Below are 22,133 nucleotides of genomic sequence, written 5' to 3'. Positions count from 1 at the left end.
AGTTTTTAAAATGGACAATTAAAACAGTCTCCCGCCAGAATGAAGATTTCTGAAAAAGTGGATAGCTAATGTATTATATTTTTGGCCTCATATGACTTGGATAGTGTTGATATTTAAAGTTGAAGACAGTATATAATTCACAGAGGAAAGTGGGACTCAGAATTATGTTTCAAATGTGACTAAATTACTATACAACATAAACTTCGAAATTCGACTAGGCCGAGTCCTACTGCACGTAAAATACTAGTCCTTCCTGTCTGCATTTTTAATGCCTTCCCACTAGTGACCGATACTATAATTTGTCTTCCTCTCAGGTGCATCTTTCATGCGAAATTTCCTTGGTACTGCATGTAAGTTCGAATATAACAACTTGCTTTGAGATGATTGATCATATTAAAATGTATGATCGGCTGTTTGTGGTCAAAATCTCTCTTGGAAATATTGCCCTGGGTTACACATCTACATGTATCTGTGATCCTAACGTGTTATCTTCTTCAACTCCGACTCTCATGAACTGAATTAACTTAGGACCCGTTTTTTTATGTTCTTTTCCTCATTTTCCCTTTTTCTAGGTTATGCACAGTTTGAGTTTTCTAGCAGCTTTATTTTTTTACTTACTTTACTTAATGAATTGGTTTCATTGTTTTCGAGAATAAAATATTTTTTCTATATTCTTAAGTGTGTGTTTACAAGCATTTTTCACTAGGATAAAGTGAAATAAAAAGTATGATGTATTGTCAGCACTTTTGTTAGCTGAGAATTTATCATTAGCAAGGGGGATAATAATGTTCGAAGGCATTTTGCGAAATTTTGTTGGTTATATCTGTATTACGAGATGTTTTTATGTGTTCTGTATATTATTCTCATAGAAAAAACATATCTTTATGATAAAAGATTGAGATACATGTAGGTCGTGCTTTACATGAGTTCTCAGGTTGTAAGATTCACAGAATGAGAGAGAGAATGGACTAAACATGTAAGAAGTAAATCGTCAAATATCCATTACTGATACATATTCTCAAATTGTTTATACACATAGGAAAATATGAAGTCAATATGTTCAACTTCTTGAGAAACAAGCTACATCAATACATTAGGTTACTTGGCGAAGGGTCTTTCAAATAAATCAAGTCAACATACTTGATCTCTGTAGCACGTGCTAAATATTTCTTTAATGAGACCGTAATACAGTACAAATGTTGTATACATGTGAATGGACATATGAAAAGTAGCACTGGCCTAGCCTGTTGCCGTGACTAAATATCAAATATGTTTGGTCCCAGCACTAAAGGCCATTTTTGTTTTCAATTTGAACAATGGTGTTTGGAAAATATTTAGTGGCAAACAACCTTATACCCGTACGGTTTGACGGATTTTAGTGATATAGGAAGCATTTAACTGACTCACCGTTTGACGTGTGTATTTCGGCCATTGTGTAGCAGCCGAATAAAATTTTATGCTGTGTAACTTAAAAACACGTTTGTGTGGAAGATATTAATAATGGTTTGCGGGGGCTTTAGCTGTTCTAAGAACGCCCTTATTATCTTGAATGTTCTATATATTGTAAGCATCTCCAGTTTGTGTTTATTTGTGATTTATCTTTAGAAAGGTTTTATTGATTTTTCGTCAAAACTAAAATTCAGGGCTTTTTCACAGATAAGGGGTCGGGGCCGTTCCATTAAAACTGGCGAAAAAGAGTAGGTTTGCCAAAGTCCAAATATGAGTACCTTTAAAATGGGTCAAAAGTTTTCTAGATCAATGGTTGCAGTCTGTTGTGAGAAGAGGAAGTGGCTAGCCTTATGTGTACGCCCGTACCACAAGTTTTAGCCATACCTGAGTCACGTACGACTAGCCAGGACGCACTGTATTGTCTAGCCGAAAGTTCTAGCCGTACGTGAGTCACGAATGACTAGCCAGGACGCATTGTATTGTCTAGCCGTACGGAACTTTTCAAAATTATATGAAAATCGTAAATGCGGTTACACGACTTACCGGAATCGGCCGAATTACCGGAATCGGCGGTGAATTACCGGAATCGACCTGTAACTTTGTAATAATTAAACTTTTTAAAGTTTTTTCTTGCAATATTATAAAATATAAACAATATCAATGATTTATGAAAAGATTTTTATAAATAAAATCGCTTTTGATTAATTTATCAAGAGATCTAATATCGACGAGCTACTGCCAAACTGCCCGTGACCGGAATCGGCCTATTATTTCGTTGTTTATGCAACTTTTAATGTTCCTTTTGCATGTTTTTATAAAACCTAAATATTATCATTAATCTTCCTAGAGATTGTGAAAAAATCGCTTTTAAATCAGTGTTCCCACTTGAATTTAAATTTGAGGGTACATGTACCCCCTAGGTCATAATTTTGGGGGTACACAGAATATTAAGGGGGTACAAACTATAATTTAGACAAGCAAGTCAGTTAAACACAGACAGTTTTAAGTGTTTTTTTCATATATCTCGCATGTTAAACAAAACATTTTCCCGTTGTCTTTGTCAAATCTAAGCCATGAAAATTCGGACAACCAGGAGTTCTGAAATCGTTTGCAATGTTTCTTTTTGGGGGTTCAACACTATTTTTACTAGGGCCTGGTTCTTGATTTGCGCTAGAGGATTGAGTAAAGGTGGGCGATTTTTCGCTGGAATCGCTTTTATGGAACCATTCATTTCAATTGCGTTGCATTTTTTAATAACTTTTCCAGCGATTATTTAATATTTCAGACGGCTTATTTGTATTGCCCGGATGTAGACTTGTTACTGCGTTTAATATAGAGCGTCGCTAAGCGTCGTTAATAATTATGAACCAGTCCATGAGCTAAAAATAGCACAGCTGGGAAACCCGAGTTATGACCTCAGATTAAATTACGGTCGTATCGATTTTTACGGTCTTTTAAACAATTTCAGAGATTTATGAGTAGAATATTGATTTGTGATTCGAATTTGCGGATAATGTTTTGGCAGTTCAACTTCAATTTTTATACGTGCATGCACGCACCTAGTTGTAATTTCATGCGTGATTTTTGTAAATTATACGTGATTCACGTACATTTGTGCGTGAATGGGAACACTGTAAATAATGATAATAATAAACAAATATTTATGATCAGCGAAAACGGGCAAACTGCCGGAATCGGCAAAGGATTACCGAAATCGGCCTGTAATTTGCTTATCTATATACTTTAAACAAAATGTTTGCACCCTTGGTTATAAATAAACAATAGCAATGATATGTAATCAGATTATTGTCAATAAAATCACTTTTTATTAATTAAACAAGATATTTAATATCGGCGAGTTACTGCCATACTGTCGGAATCGGCAAATGATTACCGGAATCGACGTATAATTTAGTCTATTGTACTTTTTAACGTTTTTGTTGCATTGTTAATATTCATCTTATAAAATATAAATATTATGAAAGATATTTAAAAGTTTCTTTCTTTTATTTTGTAAATTTCAATTCGCCTTTGGTTAATAAAGCATGATCGGCGAGTTACATATACTGTCATACAGCCGAAATAGGCGAATGATTACCGGAATCGGCCTGTATTATTGTAATTTATGGACTTGGCAAGAAAAAAATGCAAGCAATATAATAGATATCTAAAAAGATTTCTGTAAATGAACAATCCTTATTAAATAATAAGCTAGAGATCTAAGGTTGGCGAATTACTGCCATATCGCATAATTATATGCAGTGCCAGGGCTATCGGACAATTACCGGAATCGGTCTGTTTTTCCCCACCAATATTTCAACGTTTGAAAAATAACCTTGACTTATTTTATTAAATACAAACAATTTAAAAGATTTTTATAATGTTTATTGAAAAGGAGCAAAAGATTTATGAAAAATTGCTGTTATAAATAATAAAAAGATTAATATTGAAGATCGGCAAAAAACGGGAAACCTGTCGGAATAGGTGATGGATTACCGGAATCGACCTGTAATTTGGTTATTTGTGAACTTTTTAAATACTTCTTTTGCATGTTTTTATAAGATATAAACATTTTCAACGATATTCATTTTTGTAAGTAAATTTGCTTTTGATTAGTAAAACAAGAGACCTAAGATCGGCGAATTACTGTCATACTGCCGATATAGGGGAAGGATGGGCGTGATCAGCCTGTATATTATAGTTATTTTTGTTATTTTTAATATTGAATGAAAATAATATCATTGATATAGGAAGATTTTTTTAGAAATAAAGATCACTTTTTTACTATAAACTGGATATCTAAGATAGACTAATTACTATCATAGTGCCTGTATTAACAGGGAAATACCGGAATTAGTCTGTTATTTTGTTATATTTCAGCGTTTTAAAAATATCTTGCCATATTTTCTTACACAAGTGTAAATACAAACAATTCAAATGATATGTAATAATATTTATTGCAATTGCTATTACATAATAAACAAGGTGATCTATGATTTCTTCCATACTACCGAATCGACGAGCGATTACCGGAATCGGCTTCACTTCGTCTAGGATTACTGGAATCGGTTCTAATTTTGTTATGAATGTGAACTTAATATAATTATTATTTATTTTTGCATGTATTTACAAACATAATCATTGATCTATTATGGAATAATGCAATACCGTCTTTAAATTTTTTTTTTTTTCAGGACATTGCTAACCGAGGATTGTTTGAAATGACGGATAACAATAGGTCAGTTTAGTCTTTCTTTATGTTTACATAACTCAATTCTTGATTTCATAAAGTAGTCGATTTATAATTACATGCAATATTTTTTATTTGAATCTTTATTTAAACAATACAAACCTCATAAAATATTCACATGAAATCAATGTTTTACCAGGCAGTTAAATCGTACTTACTTGACAGTTCATGGTCATTCTGCAGTATCAAATCAATTGTCGTCATTTGCGTTATTGGTGCACCATAAAAAATATTACAAAGATTGCGAATAAGTCAATAGTTGAAACATAGATTATTTAGTCTTAAATAGTAAACAAATCGTATATACCCGTAACGTATAAAACAGTGAGATATGGATGTTAACTATATACGCACAGATGATACTGTCACTTTATTGGAAGTAAACGAGCTGTATATCGGGAGCTGTGTATGGGGAAGTGTGATATACTACAAAACAGTGGGGTGCCAATATACGGTATGCTGATATATTTCATAGTGGGAGGGTCTGTCTGTTAGAGAAAGCGTGTTGTTAAGCAAGCTGTAGCTGGAATCGGGGAATGATTACTGGAATCGGCCTGTAACTTTGTTATTTATGAACTTTTAAAAAAAAATCTTGCATCTTTTATAAAATATAAACAATGTTAATGACATATTAAAAATATTTTTATAAATAAAAATCGCTTAAGATTAATTAAGCAACATACTTAAGATCAGCTAGTTACTGTCATACTGCCGGAATCGAGGAATGATTACCGGAATCGGCCTGTAATTTTGTTATTCATGAACTTTTAAACTTTTATAAAATATAAACAATTAATGACATGTAATAAGATTTTTTTATAAAAAAAACACATTTGATTCATTAAACAAGAGATTTAATTATGATAGGCAAGTTACTGTCATCTGGAACATACGACATATCGTATGTTCCAGCTGTCATACTGCTGGAATCGGGGAGTTATTACCAGAATCGGCCAGTAATTTTATTCATGAACTTTTTAAGAATTGACATGTACAAAGATTTTTATAAACAAAATCACGCTTTATTAATTAAACTAGATCAGCAAGTTACTGTCATACTGTCGGAAGGATTGTTATTCGGGTAGTTTGGCAGTAGCTCGCCGATATTAGATCTCAAGTTAAATTAATCAAAAGCCATTTTATTTACTTTTTTTACATTTCATTGATATTGTATAAAGATGCAAGAACCTTTTTTTAAATCTTCATTAATAACCAAATTATACGCCGATTTCGGTAATCCTTCGCCGATTCCGACAGTATGGCAGAGATTTTATTTACAAAAATCTGATTACATATCATTGATATTGTTTATATTTAATCAAAGATGAAAAAATATATATACATCACATTAAAAAACAATTGTGTGTTTATTTGGGATGTTCGCGGAAAATGTCATTATTAATTCAGTGTCATAAGCCAGAGACATAGATAACTACATGTATATATCATAGTCCTTTACTTAAAAGATCTTCTTCCATTTTTTATTAATAATTACATGGGTCAAACGGTTAGAAATTATGCTAAACTTTGAAAAGAATCTTAAGATCTATACAGGGTGTTTATATTGTTGTTTTGTTTTTACATTGACTAAATCTTAAGTCTTTAAAAATTATGAAGTTCAATAAATCCTATGACTTAATTCATCTACAGCTTGCTGTACAACAGGCATTCTCTAACAGATAGTCTCTCCCACTATGAAATATATCAGCATACCGTATATTGGCACCCCACTGTTTTGTAGTATATCACACTTCCCAATACACAGCTCCCAATATACAGCTCGTTTACTTCCAATAAAGTGACAGTATCATCTGTGCGTATATAGTTAACATCCATATCTCACTGTTTTATATGTTACGGGTATATATGATTTGTTTACTATTTAAGACTAAATAATCTATGTTTCAACGATTGACTTATTCGCAATCTTTGTAATATTTTTATGGTGCACCAATAACGCAAATGACGACAATTGATTTGATACTGCAGAATGACCATAAACTGTCAAGTAAGTACGATTTAACTGCCTGGTAAAACATTGATTTCATGTGAATATTTTATGAGGTTTGTATTGTTTAAATAAAGATTCAAATAAAAATTATTGCATGTAATTATAAATCAACTACTTTATGAAATCAAGAATTGAGTAATGCAAACATAAAGAAAGGCTAAACTGACCTATTGTTATCCGTCATTTCAAACAATCCTCTGTTAGCAATGTCCTGAAAAAAATATAATTTAAAGACGATATTGCATTATTCCATAATAGATCAATGATTATGTTTGTAAATACATGCAAAAATAAATGATAATAATTATATTAAGTTCACATTCATAACAAAATAAGAACCGATTCCAGTAATCCTAGACGAAGTGAATCCGATTCCGGTAATCGCTCGTCGATTCGGTAGTATGGAAGAAATCACAGATCACCTTGTTTATTATGTAAAAGCAATTGCAATAAATGTTATCAAATATCATTTGAATTGTTTGTATTTAATAAAATATGGCAAGATATTTTTAAAACGCTGAAATATAACAAAATAACAGACTAATTCCGGTATTTCCCTGTTAATACAGGCACTATGATAGTAATTAGTCTATCTTAGATATCCAGTTTATAGTAAAAAAGTGATCTTTATTTCTAAAAAAATCTTCGTATATCAATGATATTATTTTCAGTCAATAAAATAACATAAAAATAACTATATTACAGGCTGATCACGCCCATCCTTCCCCTATATCGGCAGTATGACAGTAATTCGCCGATATTAGGTCTCTAGTTTTACTAATCAAAAGCGAATTTATTTACAAAAATGAATATCCTTGAAAATGTTTATATCTTATATAAAACATGCAAGAGAAATATTCAAAAAGTTCACAAATAACCAAATTACAGGTCGATTCCGGTAATCTATCGCCTATTCCGACAGGTTTCCCGTTTTTGCCGATCTTCAATATTAATCTTTTTATTATTTATAACAGCAATTTTTAGCTCGACTTTTCTATGAAAAGGGGAGCTATCCTACTCGCCCCGGCGTCGGCGTTGGCGTCACACCTTGGTTAAGTTTTTCGTACCACCCCACTTTATTTCAGAAGTATTACAAGTATGGCTTTGAAACTTACCATACTTGTTCACCATCATAACCTCCATCTACAGACAAGAGTACATAACTCTGTCAAGGTTTTTGACAGAATTATGGCCCTTTTTTGACTTAGAAAGTGTATTGAGCTTGGTTAAGTTTTTTGTACCACCTCACTTTATTTCAAAACCATTGGAGGTATTGCTTTGAAACTGACCATACTTGTTTACCATCACGACCTTCATCAACAGACAAGAGGACATAACTCTGTCAAGGTTTTTGACAGAATTATGCCCCTTTTTGACTTAGAAAATACATTGAATATGGGTAAAATCCACTTATTGCCTTAACCCTTTGAGATATTGCTTTGAAACTTTTAATGCTATTTCACATCATTACCCCCATCTGTACGCAAGAGAAGGTAACTCTGTCAAGGATTTGTTTTAAAAATTAAGGCCTTTTATCGACTTAGAATCTTGGTTAAGTTTTTAGTACCAGTCGACTTTTTGACTGAACTGTTTGAGATATTAATTTGAAAGTTGGAATACTTGTTTACAATCATGATTCCCAAACATGTCCAGGAGAAGGTAATTCTGTCAAAGATTTTATTTGAATTATGGCCCTTAACTGTCAATGTTTTGTATTATAGGCAAGCACTAAAAAACTTAAAAAATCTAAAAAAATTCATTCCTATCCACTTGTTCACTTTACCATAAATTATGTCATATAAACATTGCTGTAATATTCAAGGGTATCAAACAACTAGTTATTTTTCTCTTTTTGTACTTGAAATTAAAATCAGTAGTATATGCATATTTCACATTTTATCTCGCCTATTACTGCAAAAACTTTTTTTATTGGCAAGCAATAAAAAAGTCGAGCGCGCTGTCTTACGGACAGCTCTTGTTCATAAATCTTTTGCTTCTTTTCAATAAACATTATAAAAATCTTTTAAATTGTTTGTATTTAATAAAATAAGTCAAGGTTATTTTTCAAACGTTGAAATATTGGTGGGGAAAAACAGACCGATTCCGGTAATTGTCCGATAGCCCTGGCACTGCATATAATTATGCGATATGGCAGTAATTCGCCAACCTTAGATCTCTAGCTTATTATTTAATAAGGATTCTTCATTTACAGAAATCTTTTTAGATACCTATTATATTGTTTGCAATTTTCTTGCAAAGTCCATAAATTACAATAATACAGGCCGATTCCGGTAATCATTCGCCTATTTCGGCTGTATGACAGTATATATGTAACTCGCCGATCTTCGATCTCTTGCTTTATTAACCAAAGGCGAATTGAAATTTACAAAATAAAAGAAAGAAAGAAACTTTCAAATATCTTTCATAATATTTATATTTTATAAGATGAATATTAACAATGCAACAAAAACGTTAAAAAGTACAATTGACTAAATTATACGTCGATTCCGGTAATCCTTCGCCGATTCCGACAGTATGGCAGTAACACGCTGATATTAAATATCTTGTTTAATAAATATAAAAAAGTGATTTTATTGACAATAATCTGATTATATATCATTGCTATTGTTTATTTATAAGCAAGGGTGCAAACATTTTGTTTAATAAATATAGATAAGCAAATTACAGGCCGATTTCGGTAATCCTTTGCCGATTCCGGCAGTTTGCACGTTTTCGCTGATCATAAATATTTGTTTATTATTATCATTATTTAAAAGCGATTTTTTCACAATCTCTAGGAAGATTAATGATAATATTTAGGTTTTATAAAAACATGCAAAAGGAACATTAAAAGTTGCATAAACAACGAAATAACAGGCCGATTCCGGTCACGGGCAGTTTGGCAGTAGCTCGTCGATATTAGATCTCTTGTTAAATTAATCAAAAGCGATTTTATTTATAAAAATCTTTTCATAAATCATTGATATTGTTTATATCTTATAAAATTGCAAGAAAAAACTTAAAAAGTTTAATTATTACAAAGTTACAGGTCGATTCCGGTAATTCAACACCGATTCCGGTCGATTCCGGTAATTCGGCCGATTCCGGTAAGTCGTGTAACCCTCGTAAATGCATATAGAATCTATGTTATTTTAATCAAGTCTCTGCATTTGTCCTCGTGTGTTCACTTCACCGTAATAAAAATGCTCCGCCATTTTGTAAAATTATGAATACGAACAAGCTTTGTATAATTTATCTTGAAAAAAAACGGTGAAAAGCAAAAACAATTGTATAAATCTCAAATACAGTAGATAAATATATATATCAAACATAAAACTTTTTAAAAGTGCAATCAAGTAATTAGCCTTAATTTAAGCCTACCCAGGGACTGAAAATAGAATTTTATAATGCGTTTCACAGGACATGCAAACTTTCCTTAATGATGGACAAACTTTTATACCATCATTAATTGATGCAATTATCAGAGCCCAACAACAATTATTTTCAGTGTATTTTTTTCGTTTTAAAAGTGTTGAAAATTAAACTTAATGACTTAAAGACAATTGCTGTTTCTTGGTTAAAATCCTCGCTTAACATCATAAAATAACATATATATGCATTTTTGACTTCCGTATAATTTTGAAAAGTGCTGTTCAACTAGCCAATACGGTGTGTCCTTGCTAGTCATATGCAGTCTGTGCGAAAGTCTGTCGGTCCTCGGACCTCGCCATTTAAAAATCAGGAGGGCCGAGATAAATTTCGATACAGTCAGTCCTCATGTCCGAATAAAATTACAGCCAGTTTGAAACAATTTTTGGCCTTCTGAAATATGCAAAACTTCCAAGATCGATCTTTTTTTTCATTTTTACTTGTATTCACAGACCCAGATAACCAAAATCACCCCAAGATACAACCAGTTTTTGCTAAGTAATGTAAGCCACCATCTTGTCTTGGATAATTTCCTTACCAAAACATACTTTTTCTCCAACCTTTGAAAGATGTATCTTTTTCTTGTGAATTAAACTAAAGTTTTATTTATTATGTTTTTGTATATTTTTTTCATAGTATCTGATAGTTGAGTCTGATAATTCATATTTTCTAAATATTTTTGTTTATAATTATGGCAATATCCCTCCCCCACGGCACCCCTTCAAAAAAATACCTTTCAGAGTCCGGGCCGGGAAAAAATCATCAGGGCCGGAAATAAATCTAAGGATCCAAGTCCTTGTGGCCGGAAATTTTTTTTGACTTTCGCACTGACTGCATATGTGACTCAAGTATGGCTAGAACTTTTGGCTAGCCGTACGGGCCCGTACGGCTAGCAACTTGCAATAGAAAATCATGTAAATGGCAGTCCCAGTATTCTCAGGTGTCCACCAAGGCCCAGTTCTAGGATCCCTCATGTTTCTTGCCTATATAAATGACACAACACAAAACACAAGAGGTGATGCTGCGTGTAGAGTCGTAAACACTCTTATTCCGAGCTGTTGATTTTCATTGGCCAATCAAAGTGTCACTGATACGGAAGCCTGACAACACTTTTGGTCTGACACAGTCATGCTTGTTAACATATTCAAATAGTTTCTACTGGACAAGCTTTTTAATTCGATGCATTGACATATCGTTGACTTTGATATATCATAACAAAATTTTTCATAAAATCAACAGTGTATTTGTCACGTGACATTAGCGGCCATGTCTTTATTTTGATGGTACTTTTCTATCAAAATCGTTATGTTAGGAATTTTTTCACAAATTAAAAATGGAATTGATGTAGAAATGAATAATCTTTAAAGGTACTATAACAAATTTATTCAAATATAAATTCTAATATGATTTTAGACAGTTCAAAGCTTGCGCTCAAAATCCTGGCGCAAATTTCACCACAGAAAAGGTACTTATGTTGTACGTAAAGGCGAGATATTACCTAGACATGAAAATAGCACAATATCTTGTTTCGCAGTACAATTAGTGACAAGTCAAACTACATGATCCATATATTCTGTGTTTCGTAAAAATGCATATTCACAAAAAAAAAAGTACTTTTTAACAATTAAGTATATTTTTTTATCACACACTCGTGCCGATTTTGCGACTCCGTAAATATGGTATTGCATGACCGTGCATATATTTTGACGTGACGTCATTAGCGTTATAAAGACGCGCTAAATGTTAGCGTTATACTATAGGCGCGTCAATCAAAATGCCTCTTATTCCACTTTAAGCGGTCTTTATTTTGGGTATGTGATAAATAGAATATCAAATTCGTGTAAGTTCATTACTGAATTTATTGCACTCGTTGAATCAAATAATATTATGCTCGCCTAAGGCTTGCATAATATAATTTTATTCAACTTGTGCAATAAATTCAGTATTGAACTTACACTCATTCAATATCCTCTATATATTTATAGGTTTCACAATAAGACTCTTTACATAATACATTGTACCTTTATTCCTAATTATAAGACCTATTTGTAACCTATTTCATATTTATCATTCTTTAATCTGATATTTTGTGTTTTTCATTTTCCATGTTACGCTAGGTCTTAACAGATCATTGCAAAATCTTGTAGCAAACAATTTGACATAAGACATCGATTTAGATCTATTGCATTTAAACAATTAAGACAGCGTGTATTTACATTAATTTTGACCTATTTATGAACAAAAGTAAAAAATAAATACCTTTTAACAAAATAATTAAACTGTCACATCCAAAAAAATCATGATTAAATCCTCTCATTATACAGCTGATAAACAAATGGCTGCCATACATGATACAGTGCGTGAAATCTGATTGGCTAATTCAAATGCAAGCTTTATTGTTTAAATGAGTCAGAAGTAATGAGAGCCTCTGCCTCTGTTTTGTAGGAGCTGTACATGTATGCAGGCGAGGGTATTGTCATGTTGTTTTCCATGCTTTCCAAACTTTGGCACTAAAATTTGTGAATTGAGAGCCCTAATGTAAATAATGTTTTTTCAGTGATATGCTTTTATTTATATATAAGTAAGATATTCTTTGAATCATAACGTCTGGTTGAGCATTTTGTCTACGTGGAGCTTTGATCCCACCAAGTTCAAGAAGTACACATTCATGTCCGCTGCAGGAGGGGATTTAGCTGTCCATCAGACTGGGCACCTTGTTACATGTAGGTTTAAAGATAACCTACATGTAGTTACATGTTGCATGTAATAGCAAGTATTTTTTCTCTTGAATGTTTTACGAGCCTTAGGGATACATTAGAATAGAATATTAGAATTATATGATGTAGTATGATATCAATATTTTATATACTTTCAGATAATCTCTATAATCCTAATAGGTGTGGCAGCATACTCTCGTCTGGCAGCCATTGTGGTGAGCCTAGGTTTGATTGGTGGAATCATTGCATGTGGAGTGTTCCTGTTTTTTATTTCCTTAGTGGGAATGATAGGAGCTGTCAAACATCATCAAGTTCTTCTCTTCTTTGTATCCTTGTACTCGTTATACAACTAAATTAGCATATGATCTAATGATGAAAAAAATGTTTATCTGTTTTGAAGATTTTATAAAGATCCTCATTTCTTAATCTTGATGCTCACACAGTCCAAATTATTGCACTCTAGAGGCAATATTTTCAGCCCAAATATCCTGGAACTTGGTCAGAAAGATTATTATGTTGATTTCTAGCTTAAGTTTGAGTATGGGTCATCTTATGTCAGAAACTAGCCCACAGGGTCCAGATATGAATAAAACCTTGTTTACATTCATTTTGCACTATTTCAGAGGCAATTAATTATGAACTTTATGATATCAGTTTATGTTTCAGATTAAGACATTATAGTCTTACATTATTAATATTGTTAACTATTATTAATATTGTTAACTATTAATGAAAAGCACAACAGTCTGCTTTTCATAAATAGTTAACAAGATTAATTTGTTTTTGTCATTAAGGGCCTTAATCAGATGAGCAATATGAGGGCCATTATGGCCCTCTTGTTACAGATATATATAGCAATTTATAATACTGATTTGATTTTTCTTAACATTTTTTTAAGTATATGATTATATTGTTTTTATTGTTCCTGCTGCAATTTTCTCTCGGCTGTGCTTGTTTGGCTGTAAACAGAGATCAGGAGATCAGTTTAGTACGTAATGGATGGAAGGCAGCTGATATGACATTCAAGGATACCATACAGAACAAATTAATTTGCTGTGGCTTTGAAGATGTAAATTTGAATAAAACTGACCCACTTGGCCACCCATCTTGTGATGCTGTAAGATCTTTTTTGTTAACTATTTATAGACTTTTTTTTTCATAATTAATCATAGTAATTGTCTTAATATTCTTAAGGTCAAAATTTTGCTTAAGTAGCTGCAACATACTATATTAGAGTTGTGTCAAGTTTTAGCATGCTAGTTGGCATCTTCAAAACTACTAAAGAAAGGTTCGCACAGGTCTTGAAAAGTGCTTCAAACTGATCTGTGTCTTCAGGGCTCTCGCAATAGTAAAATTTGGGACCAAATATGGGCCCCATTCCCCCATTAAAATACTAGTATGTTTTTTTCCCCTAAAACCTTAATATTCTCCCTTGAAAATAATATTTAAATGCCATAGATCAGGGATCACATTTTTAAGTTGAAAGTTATATACAAAGTATCAAAGATGTATTCAATTTCATTGGAAGTAACCAAAATATTTCATGACAGCAGCTTATTGTTGATAAATTTGTTAACTGAATCTTGTTTTGATCGTTTTAAATGAATTAATTTTCTTCTGTTGAAATTCCCCCTTGAATGAAAAATATTTGAAAATCATGCAAAACTCTGGCCCCAGTCCCAAAATGCTAATTAGAGCCCTGGTCTTAAAAAGTTCTTGAATTGAGGGTTTTCTTGAAAAAGTGCTTTAAATGAACTTTATTTTGAAAAAAAAATCCTTGAGATCTCTTGCCCTGGTAGAAATAACAGTTATCATCAATTGAATTAGAAATAAAGACCATTTCTGTTCAGTTATCATCAATTGAGTTAGAAATAAAGACCATTTCTGTAAAATAGTGGAAAGGAAGACTGAAATATTTTATTTACCCACTTACTTTATGTTACACATGTTAATGAGTATGAAATGATCTACATCATCAGTATTGGTAGACATGTGTACAAGGTCATTGCTTTTTACATTGCACTTTTTCACGAGTGAATTTTGAAAACTTTGGTTAAAAAAAATAAAAAAATTATAAATTACTGTTAAGGTTGTTTTATGTTTATTCATGATTGAGAATAAAATAAAGGGATGTTTGAAATGCCAATTGCTAGCTGGTTTCCAAGTATATAATTGAAAAAGTTGGTAAGGGAGAAAATAAAAGTGCATTGAGAAGCAATGAGAGAGGAAAATGCTGCCTTGGAATCATGATTGTAAAAAGGTGTATATAAGTGTACAGTTTGATTTTAGATCTATAGAAATGTTTGTAATCTATGCTTGAAACTTGATTGTTTGTAGGAGATTTATTATGGCATTTGTCCTTGAAAATACAAAATTGGTCTGTTAAAGCACCTCTTACATTTATTTGAGAGCATAATAGGTTACTGTACAAGGCCCATAACACCAGAGACCGAAGTCTCCACTCATCCGCTCATAATTACCAAAGAATTTAAGAGAACTTGATTCAGGACGAGTAGAGAAATATTATATGCACATTGGATTTAAAAGTTAATCATCCTGCAGGGAGAGTGATTCTGAAAATATTTTTGATGCCTGAACACTAACGTGGATATTGACAGTAATATGGTCCTTTTTGAACTTAGAAAATTCTACATTAGCCATGATTTTGTTTTACTAGCTTGCACTGAGAATAGTAGAACACACTTGCCTAACAGACAGCTCTTGTTTTAATTTGTTTATGCAATAAGACAGTGCAACTGTTTGTGTTGCCTAGGTTGTCATGTCTTACATTTGGTTAAAACCAACAAAGTAAGATAGTTTCTGTTCTTAATGAGAAAGTTCTAAGGTGTATTATATATATATATATAGGAGGACCTTAAACGCTCTGTGTGTCATGTGTAGTTATGCACAATACCTGAAAACAACATCTTCTTAAACACTTTGTAGATAAGGAGCGTACTTCACCGGATTGGCCCTCAAAATAATCACATACACAGTTTCAATCTAAAGCATATGTAAGTCACACGAGCTGAAAATAGATTTAAAATGAAGTATTAAACCTGAATAATATCTCTTCAAAATGTACAGCAGACAATGCTTTGTATGTATCTTAGAAACATTTTATTTCAGGTATCTTGTTGTATAGGCAATGTAGACTCACCTTGTTGCAATGCTGAAATAAACAGCAATGTGACAGATAAAAAATGTCCATGTGCAACATGTTTAGAAAAGTTTAAACCAAGGATCCATGACGCTTTTTCTATCACTGGAGGCATTGGCTTGTTTTTTAGTTTCACAGAAGTAAGTAAAACAAATATTTTTGTTCTCAAGATGCTAATTTTTATAAGACGTTAATTATTAAGTCTCTCTTTGAGGCTGTTCTCATTTTGACACTTGATTTATAAAGCTCTCACTTTGAGGCTGTTTATTATGCCCCCGCCATAAAATGGCTTGGGCATTTAGTTTTGCCCGGTTCTGTCATTATGTCTTTCCATCTCTGTCCTTCTGTCGTCATCAGTTTCCGTTCTTTATCTTTGTAACGGTTGCACACATTCAACTCAAATTAGACATAGGAAAATGCAGGTCAAGTTCAAATTTGGTCATGGTACGATGATTGTTTGCAGAGTTATGCCCCCTGAGAAAATTTTCAGTTTCCGTTCATTATCTCTCAACTGGTACTTCACATTCAACTCACATTTGACATATATTGATATGTCACAGGAATGTGTAGGTCAAGTTCGAATTTGGTCATGGTTCAATGATTTTTGGCAGAGTTATGCCCCTTTATTTTTGAGAAAAATAAGAAATTTTCAGTTTCTGTTCATTATCTCTCCCAACAGTTAACACATTCAACTCAAATTTGACATATGGATAGTTAAAAGGAATGCACAGGTCAAGTTTGAATTTGGTCATGGTTTGATGATTTTTTGCAGAGTTATGCCCCTTTCACTTTGAAAATAAAAAGTTTGAACATTGGTCATCTGGGATGAAAAACTAGGTCACATGAGCTAGCATAGAAAAAATCCTGTTAACACTCAAGTGGCTTTTGGTTTGTTCCCAATATCCTATACTTTGGTCAGAAATGTTGTTTGGATGATTTCCAGGATAATCTGAATCAGGTAAGGGATATTTATCAGGCAGTCATGGCCCTCTTTTTTATTTGGATATGGTGAAACATGCATGGCTTTCATGTTAGCTTACTCAACAACAAAGCATATGTCAGAATGTATGAAATAGATGGATATGATTTGATAACTAAAATTTAAGTAATAACTGTCAGCATGCAGCATACTTCATATTTGAAAACATGAATATTGCAACAACAAAAAAGTTAGGATATAATGCTGATTTTGGAGTTATATTATGTTTTGGCCATTTTTTACTGAAAGCATATATGTAAATACACTGGTCAAGTAATTAATGCTCAAGTCAGTGTTGAAGGTCTCAAACTACAATATAAACAAACTCTGATATTTTTGTTTATCTCTTGATGGCATTGTTGACCAGTAGAAATTCATTGTTTTCCTTACCTGGGGGGGGGGGGGTCCGTGGCCGAGTGGTTAAGGTCGTTGACTTCAAATCACTTGCCCCTCACCGTTGTGGGTTCGAATCCCAACAGGGACTTTGGATTCTTTGATGTGAGGAAGCTATCCAGCTAGCTTACGGAACGTCGGTGGTTCTACTCAGGTGCCTGTTCGTGCCTGAAATAATGCACAGAGGGGCACATGAGGTCTTCCTCCACCAGTAAAGCTGGAACGTCGTGATATGACCTATACTGTGTTGATGTGACGTAAAACCCAAAACAAACAAAAAAAACCTGGTACCTGTACATAAACAGTAAATTTTGTTATATTTTTATCAATGTAAATCATTTGCACTTTAAAACTTAATTCTAAAACATGAAAATAATTAGGACATTTGATCACTTTGATCATAATACATTTTAATTTTTCTGCTTGGCATGACCCAATTACTGTGATATCTACTTAGAGGGGTATGCATATTGGTTGCATGTATTTCTTTTCCTGACAAGACTAGTTAGTGTGCTTTCATTGAACTACAAACAAACCCAAATTCGAAACCTTAAATTGTGAAAATCTGAAAATCTATTTATAGATTCTATAGAATGATGGAATTAAATAAAATTAGAAATTGGAGAATTAGTTTGCCAGATACATAGATAAGTTGTGGAGTCACAGCTGTAATTAAAGTTCTGTCACTGCCGCACACTTTCAGTATTCCCTAGTACTTTTCTTTATTTTATAAGTGTATTTCCGAGTACATTTCTTTATTTTATTTTGTAGAACTTGTTAAACAGTTTGTGTTAAATTTTTACAACATATATGATTTTGTACAGATGTGTTATTGATGCGTATTTATACTACAAGCAACAAATGAGCCGCGTCATGACAAAACCAACATAATGGGTTTGCGACCAGCATGGATCCAGACCAGCCTGCGCATCCGCGCAGACTGATCAGGGTCCATGCTGTTCGCTTACAAACCCTATTACAAGTAGAGTAACTGATAGCGATCAGCATGGATCCTGATCAGACTTCGCGGATGGTCTGGATCCATGCTGGTTGCAAACCCAGTATGTTGGTTTTGTCATGACGCGGCTCAAAATGTTCAAGGCTTCTCTGATGATGATTTTAATTCTCTGTTTGATGACTTTAAGAAAAATAGAGAAACGTTATTATGGGAATTTAATCAGAAGCTATATATATATAAAATTATCTCCCTTTATATATATATATATATATTATATATAGATGATATTGAATGAGTGTTCATTACTGAAATTATTGAACAAATTGAATAAAATTTGGCAAGCAAATACTATTTTATTCAACAAGTTCAATGAATACAATATTGAACCTACACACAAATATTATATTCTAGTTATCACTTACCCAAAAATAAAGACTGTATAAAGTGCAAAAGAATCTTTTTTCATTGACAAGCGTATGGTATAACGCTAACATTTAACTATGTTTGTAAAATGCAAATGATGTCATATCAAAATGTATGCACGGCCGTGCAATACCGATTTTTACGGTGTGTTAAAATCAGCACGGGTATGTGATAAAAGAAACTATTAGAGGCTATATGTTTATAAGGGACAATAAATTCAGTGTAATGTTTTCATTATAAAGGATTAATTCTCTTTTTTCCTTGGCAACAAAATGGATCAGTTTTCCCCAAATAAGCAAAAATCAAGCTAATTTTCCCCAAGAAAAAGCCAAGGCTCTGTCCCCAAAAATGGTGTTTTGACCCTAAATGATTAAGTGTATGAAACATTTCTTTTAAATTAGTGAGTTTATTAGACATTTCATTTAAAGTACTGTGACTATAATAACTTGACATATTTGTTTTCAGATCATTGGAGTCTGGGTTACGATTCGGTATCGTAATCAGAAAGATCCTAGAGCTAACCCAAGTTCTTTCCTCTAATACTAACAGTAACAATAGGTTGTATTATATGTATTATATATTTATGTTCTTATTGTTTTGGTTCGAGGCTTATTTCCTTTGTTTATTTATGTTACTGTTTTAATATATGAGCCGCGTCACGACAAAACCAACATAATGGGTTTGCGACCAGCATGGATCCAGACCAGCCTGCGCATCCGCGCAGTCTGATCAGGATCCATGCTGTTCGCTTACAAACCCTATTACAAGTAGAGAAACTGATAGGGAACAGCATGGATCCTTATCAGACTGCACGGATGCGCAGGCTGGTCTGGATCAATGCTGGTCGCAAACCCATTATGTTGGTTTTGTCATGACGCGGCTCATTTCATCAATTACACTGCATCCAGTTGTGTATCAATCATTTTGTTTGAAATATGGAATGATAATACTATTATTGTGGGATGTTTTGTTCATTTGAAAAACAAATTTCAATGTTTACATTATTTGATTGTTATAGAAACATTAGTCCTTATACAATCTTAAATGATAAGCAATGTTTATTATCCCCAGTCACTGATATGACTGTAATACTGTTGGAAAAAGGCATAAAATGAAACAAACAAACAAAACAAGGCAAAGTAATATAGGTATTGACGTTGTCAGTACAGCCTCTTTCCATCATTTCATCCATCCATCATTCTGTCCGTCCTTAAGTTGTCTGTCACAAAATTGTCACAGAATTGAATGGAGCATAATTCTAGAACTATTTAATGTTTCAAACATACTATAAAATCACAATGAGAAGAAGTACTATACCTAAGAGTCATTGATAACTGTCTGTTTGTCTGTCGCAAAATTGTCCACCACAAAATTAAATGGTGCTTAAAACTTAAACTATTTCAATTTAGAACATATAATTTCTAGATTATTTGTTTACAAGTGCTGTCTGCAAGGTCTGCCTGTCCAGCGTCCGTCTTGAAATTGTCCGTCATAGAATTGAATGATGCATTAAACTATTTCAATTTAGTACCTAAAACTTTATAATTATGTGGTTACATCTCATTGAGATATAGTGGATTTATTGCCCTTTGCAGTTATGCATTGGAATATTATAAAAGTATAGAGGTATTTATTTGAAACATTACAGATTAAAGTGGATTGGTCTATAATGAGCACATTTACCAAAAGTATTTCAAATATTGATAAATTGTATCATGTGGATATTCATATGAAATACTGCTTGAAAAAAATCTGTTGATAAAGTCTCAGAGATTTAGTATGTGACCAATCTCTTATTTATGATGTCCAAAGTTCAATAAAATTTATAATTTTATAATAATTGGTTCTTTTGACACATTGTTACTGTTTTTGTTAAACCCTTGATGTATATAGTTTATATAACAGAAAACTTATTAATTTGAAATCATGTAAAGTTCCTTTAAAGTTTGGTAATTGTTTTCATGATCACTGAAATCTGTGGAATATAGCCTTAATAATAATATTTTATGTACTTTTAATAAATGTTTATGTCTGCATTAATGATATGCTTAGATGATAAAAGGGAAAATTATCATAGCTGGTATGATGAGTTTTTTAAGTACATTACAACACCACTTCACCTCCCATTACTTCCCTCTTGCTTTTCTATGCTTATGCTTACCAATGCTGACCAGGGTCTCCAGTTTAAGTTATATTTGAGCCACATCACGACAAAACCTAAATATAGTGCGTTTGCGACCAGCATGGATCCAGACCAGCCTGCGCATCTGCACAGTCTGATCAGGATCCATGCTGTTCGCTTACCAACTCTATTACAAGTAGAGAAACTGATAGCGAACAGCATGGATCCTGATCAGACTGCGCGGATGCGCAGGCTGGTCTGGATCCATGCTGGTCGCAAACGCACTATGTTGGTTTTGTCGTGATGCGGCTCATATATTTGATATTCTGTCAATATGTGACCTAAATAACAAAATCCAACTCATAATTTTAACTATTGACCTGATTCTACAGTCAAGTGTAAGTGTACTATATAAGTTTAAATCAAAATATAAAAAAGCATGCTATAGCATTTGCATGATGCATGACTGTCAATTCTTCTGTACAATATTTGACTTTATGGTTTAATAATTTAAAACATTTATCTAGACACTATTTGTGTAATTGTTTAATTAATGACAGACTGCATGTAAATGTCTTCAATCATTGAGCTTTGTGAAAAAAATCAAATATCTTATTTAATAAACAGTGTGTTTTTGAGTTATCAGCCCTACACAGATAGTTTCATGTAAAATTAAACAGTGAGTTATTGGCCCTGCAATCATGGCCTCGACCAATTTAATTTTGTAAATGCATACTAATAAATTTTAACCAGTTTAGTGTTTTGAATAATTATTATGAACAATCAATTTACTTAACTGATTCACAGTCGGCCAATTTACCAAAATAAATGTGTTACGAATTATTTGAAATACTGCATTCCTATTGGACAAAAAATAACTTGATGTAAATTCAATTTTTGGGGAAAACTGCATGATGTTAAAGAATTTTTCTTTGGGGAAGCAGCTCTATACCGGCCCCTGCTATAGAAGGAAAAAAAGCCCTGCTAGTATAAATATGTTAAGATTCAGAAAAAAAAAGTAAAAGAAAAAAATAGCTGTAGAAAAGAATACAAACTTGTAGTTAAGTAACAATTAAAAAATCTCACAAACTTATAGTTAAGAAACTTGATGAATGGTAGGCCAGGTTTGTCAACCAGAATTGCAATTCAAATAATAGTAGTATCAAATTTTATCATCAATTACAATATACATCAATGTTTTTACCATAATAAAACTAAATAATTAAATAAAATGAAATGTAT

The 22,133-nt window shown here is 32.5% G+C and overlaps 1 protein-coding gene across 2 annotated transcripts in view; it reads left to right on the top strand.

The window, feature by feature from the left end:
• Positions 1-1,393: 1,393 nt before the first annotated feature.
• The window catches only part of LOC132746761 (tetraspanin-13-like), a 29,697-nt gene continuing 8,957 nt past the window's right edge, over positions 1,394-22,133 (top strand). Inside the window, exons 1-5 of one of the 2 annotated variants that reach the window (XM_060736011.1) lie at positions 1,394-1,563; positions 13,015-13,182; positions 13,755-13,973; positions 15,986-16,156; positions 19,235-19,327. In XM_060736011.1, coding sequence (XP_060591994.1) covers positions 1,501-1,563; positions 13,015-13,182; positions 13,755-13,973; positions 15,986-16,156; positions 19,235-19,309 — 696 coding nt within the window. In that variant the 5' untranslated portion in view covers positions 1,394-1,500 and the 3' untranslated portion in view covers positions 19,310-19,327. The remainder of the gene's footprint in view (positions 1,564-13,014; positions 13,183-13,754; positions 13,974-15,985; positions 16,157-19,234; positions 19,328-22,133) is intronic. The other variant, XM_060736010.1, reaches the window with a different exon arrangement.

The sequence above is a fragment of the Ruditapes philippinarum genome, unplaced genomic scaffold (assembly GCF_026571515.1).
Source record: "Ruditapes philippinarum isolate M1 unplaced genomic scaffold, ASM2657151v2 ctg2211_1_1_1_1, whole genome shotgun sequence".
Classification (NCBI taxonomy): Eukaryota; Metazoa; Mollusca; class Bivalvia; order Venerida; family Veneridae; genus Ruditapes; species Ruditapes philippinarum.
Note: the sequence above shows the minus strand (reverse complement) of the source record. Positions and strands in the feature narration are given on the sequence as shown.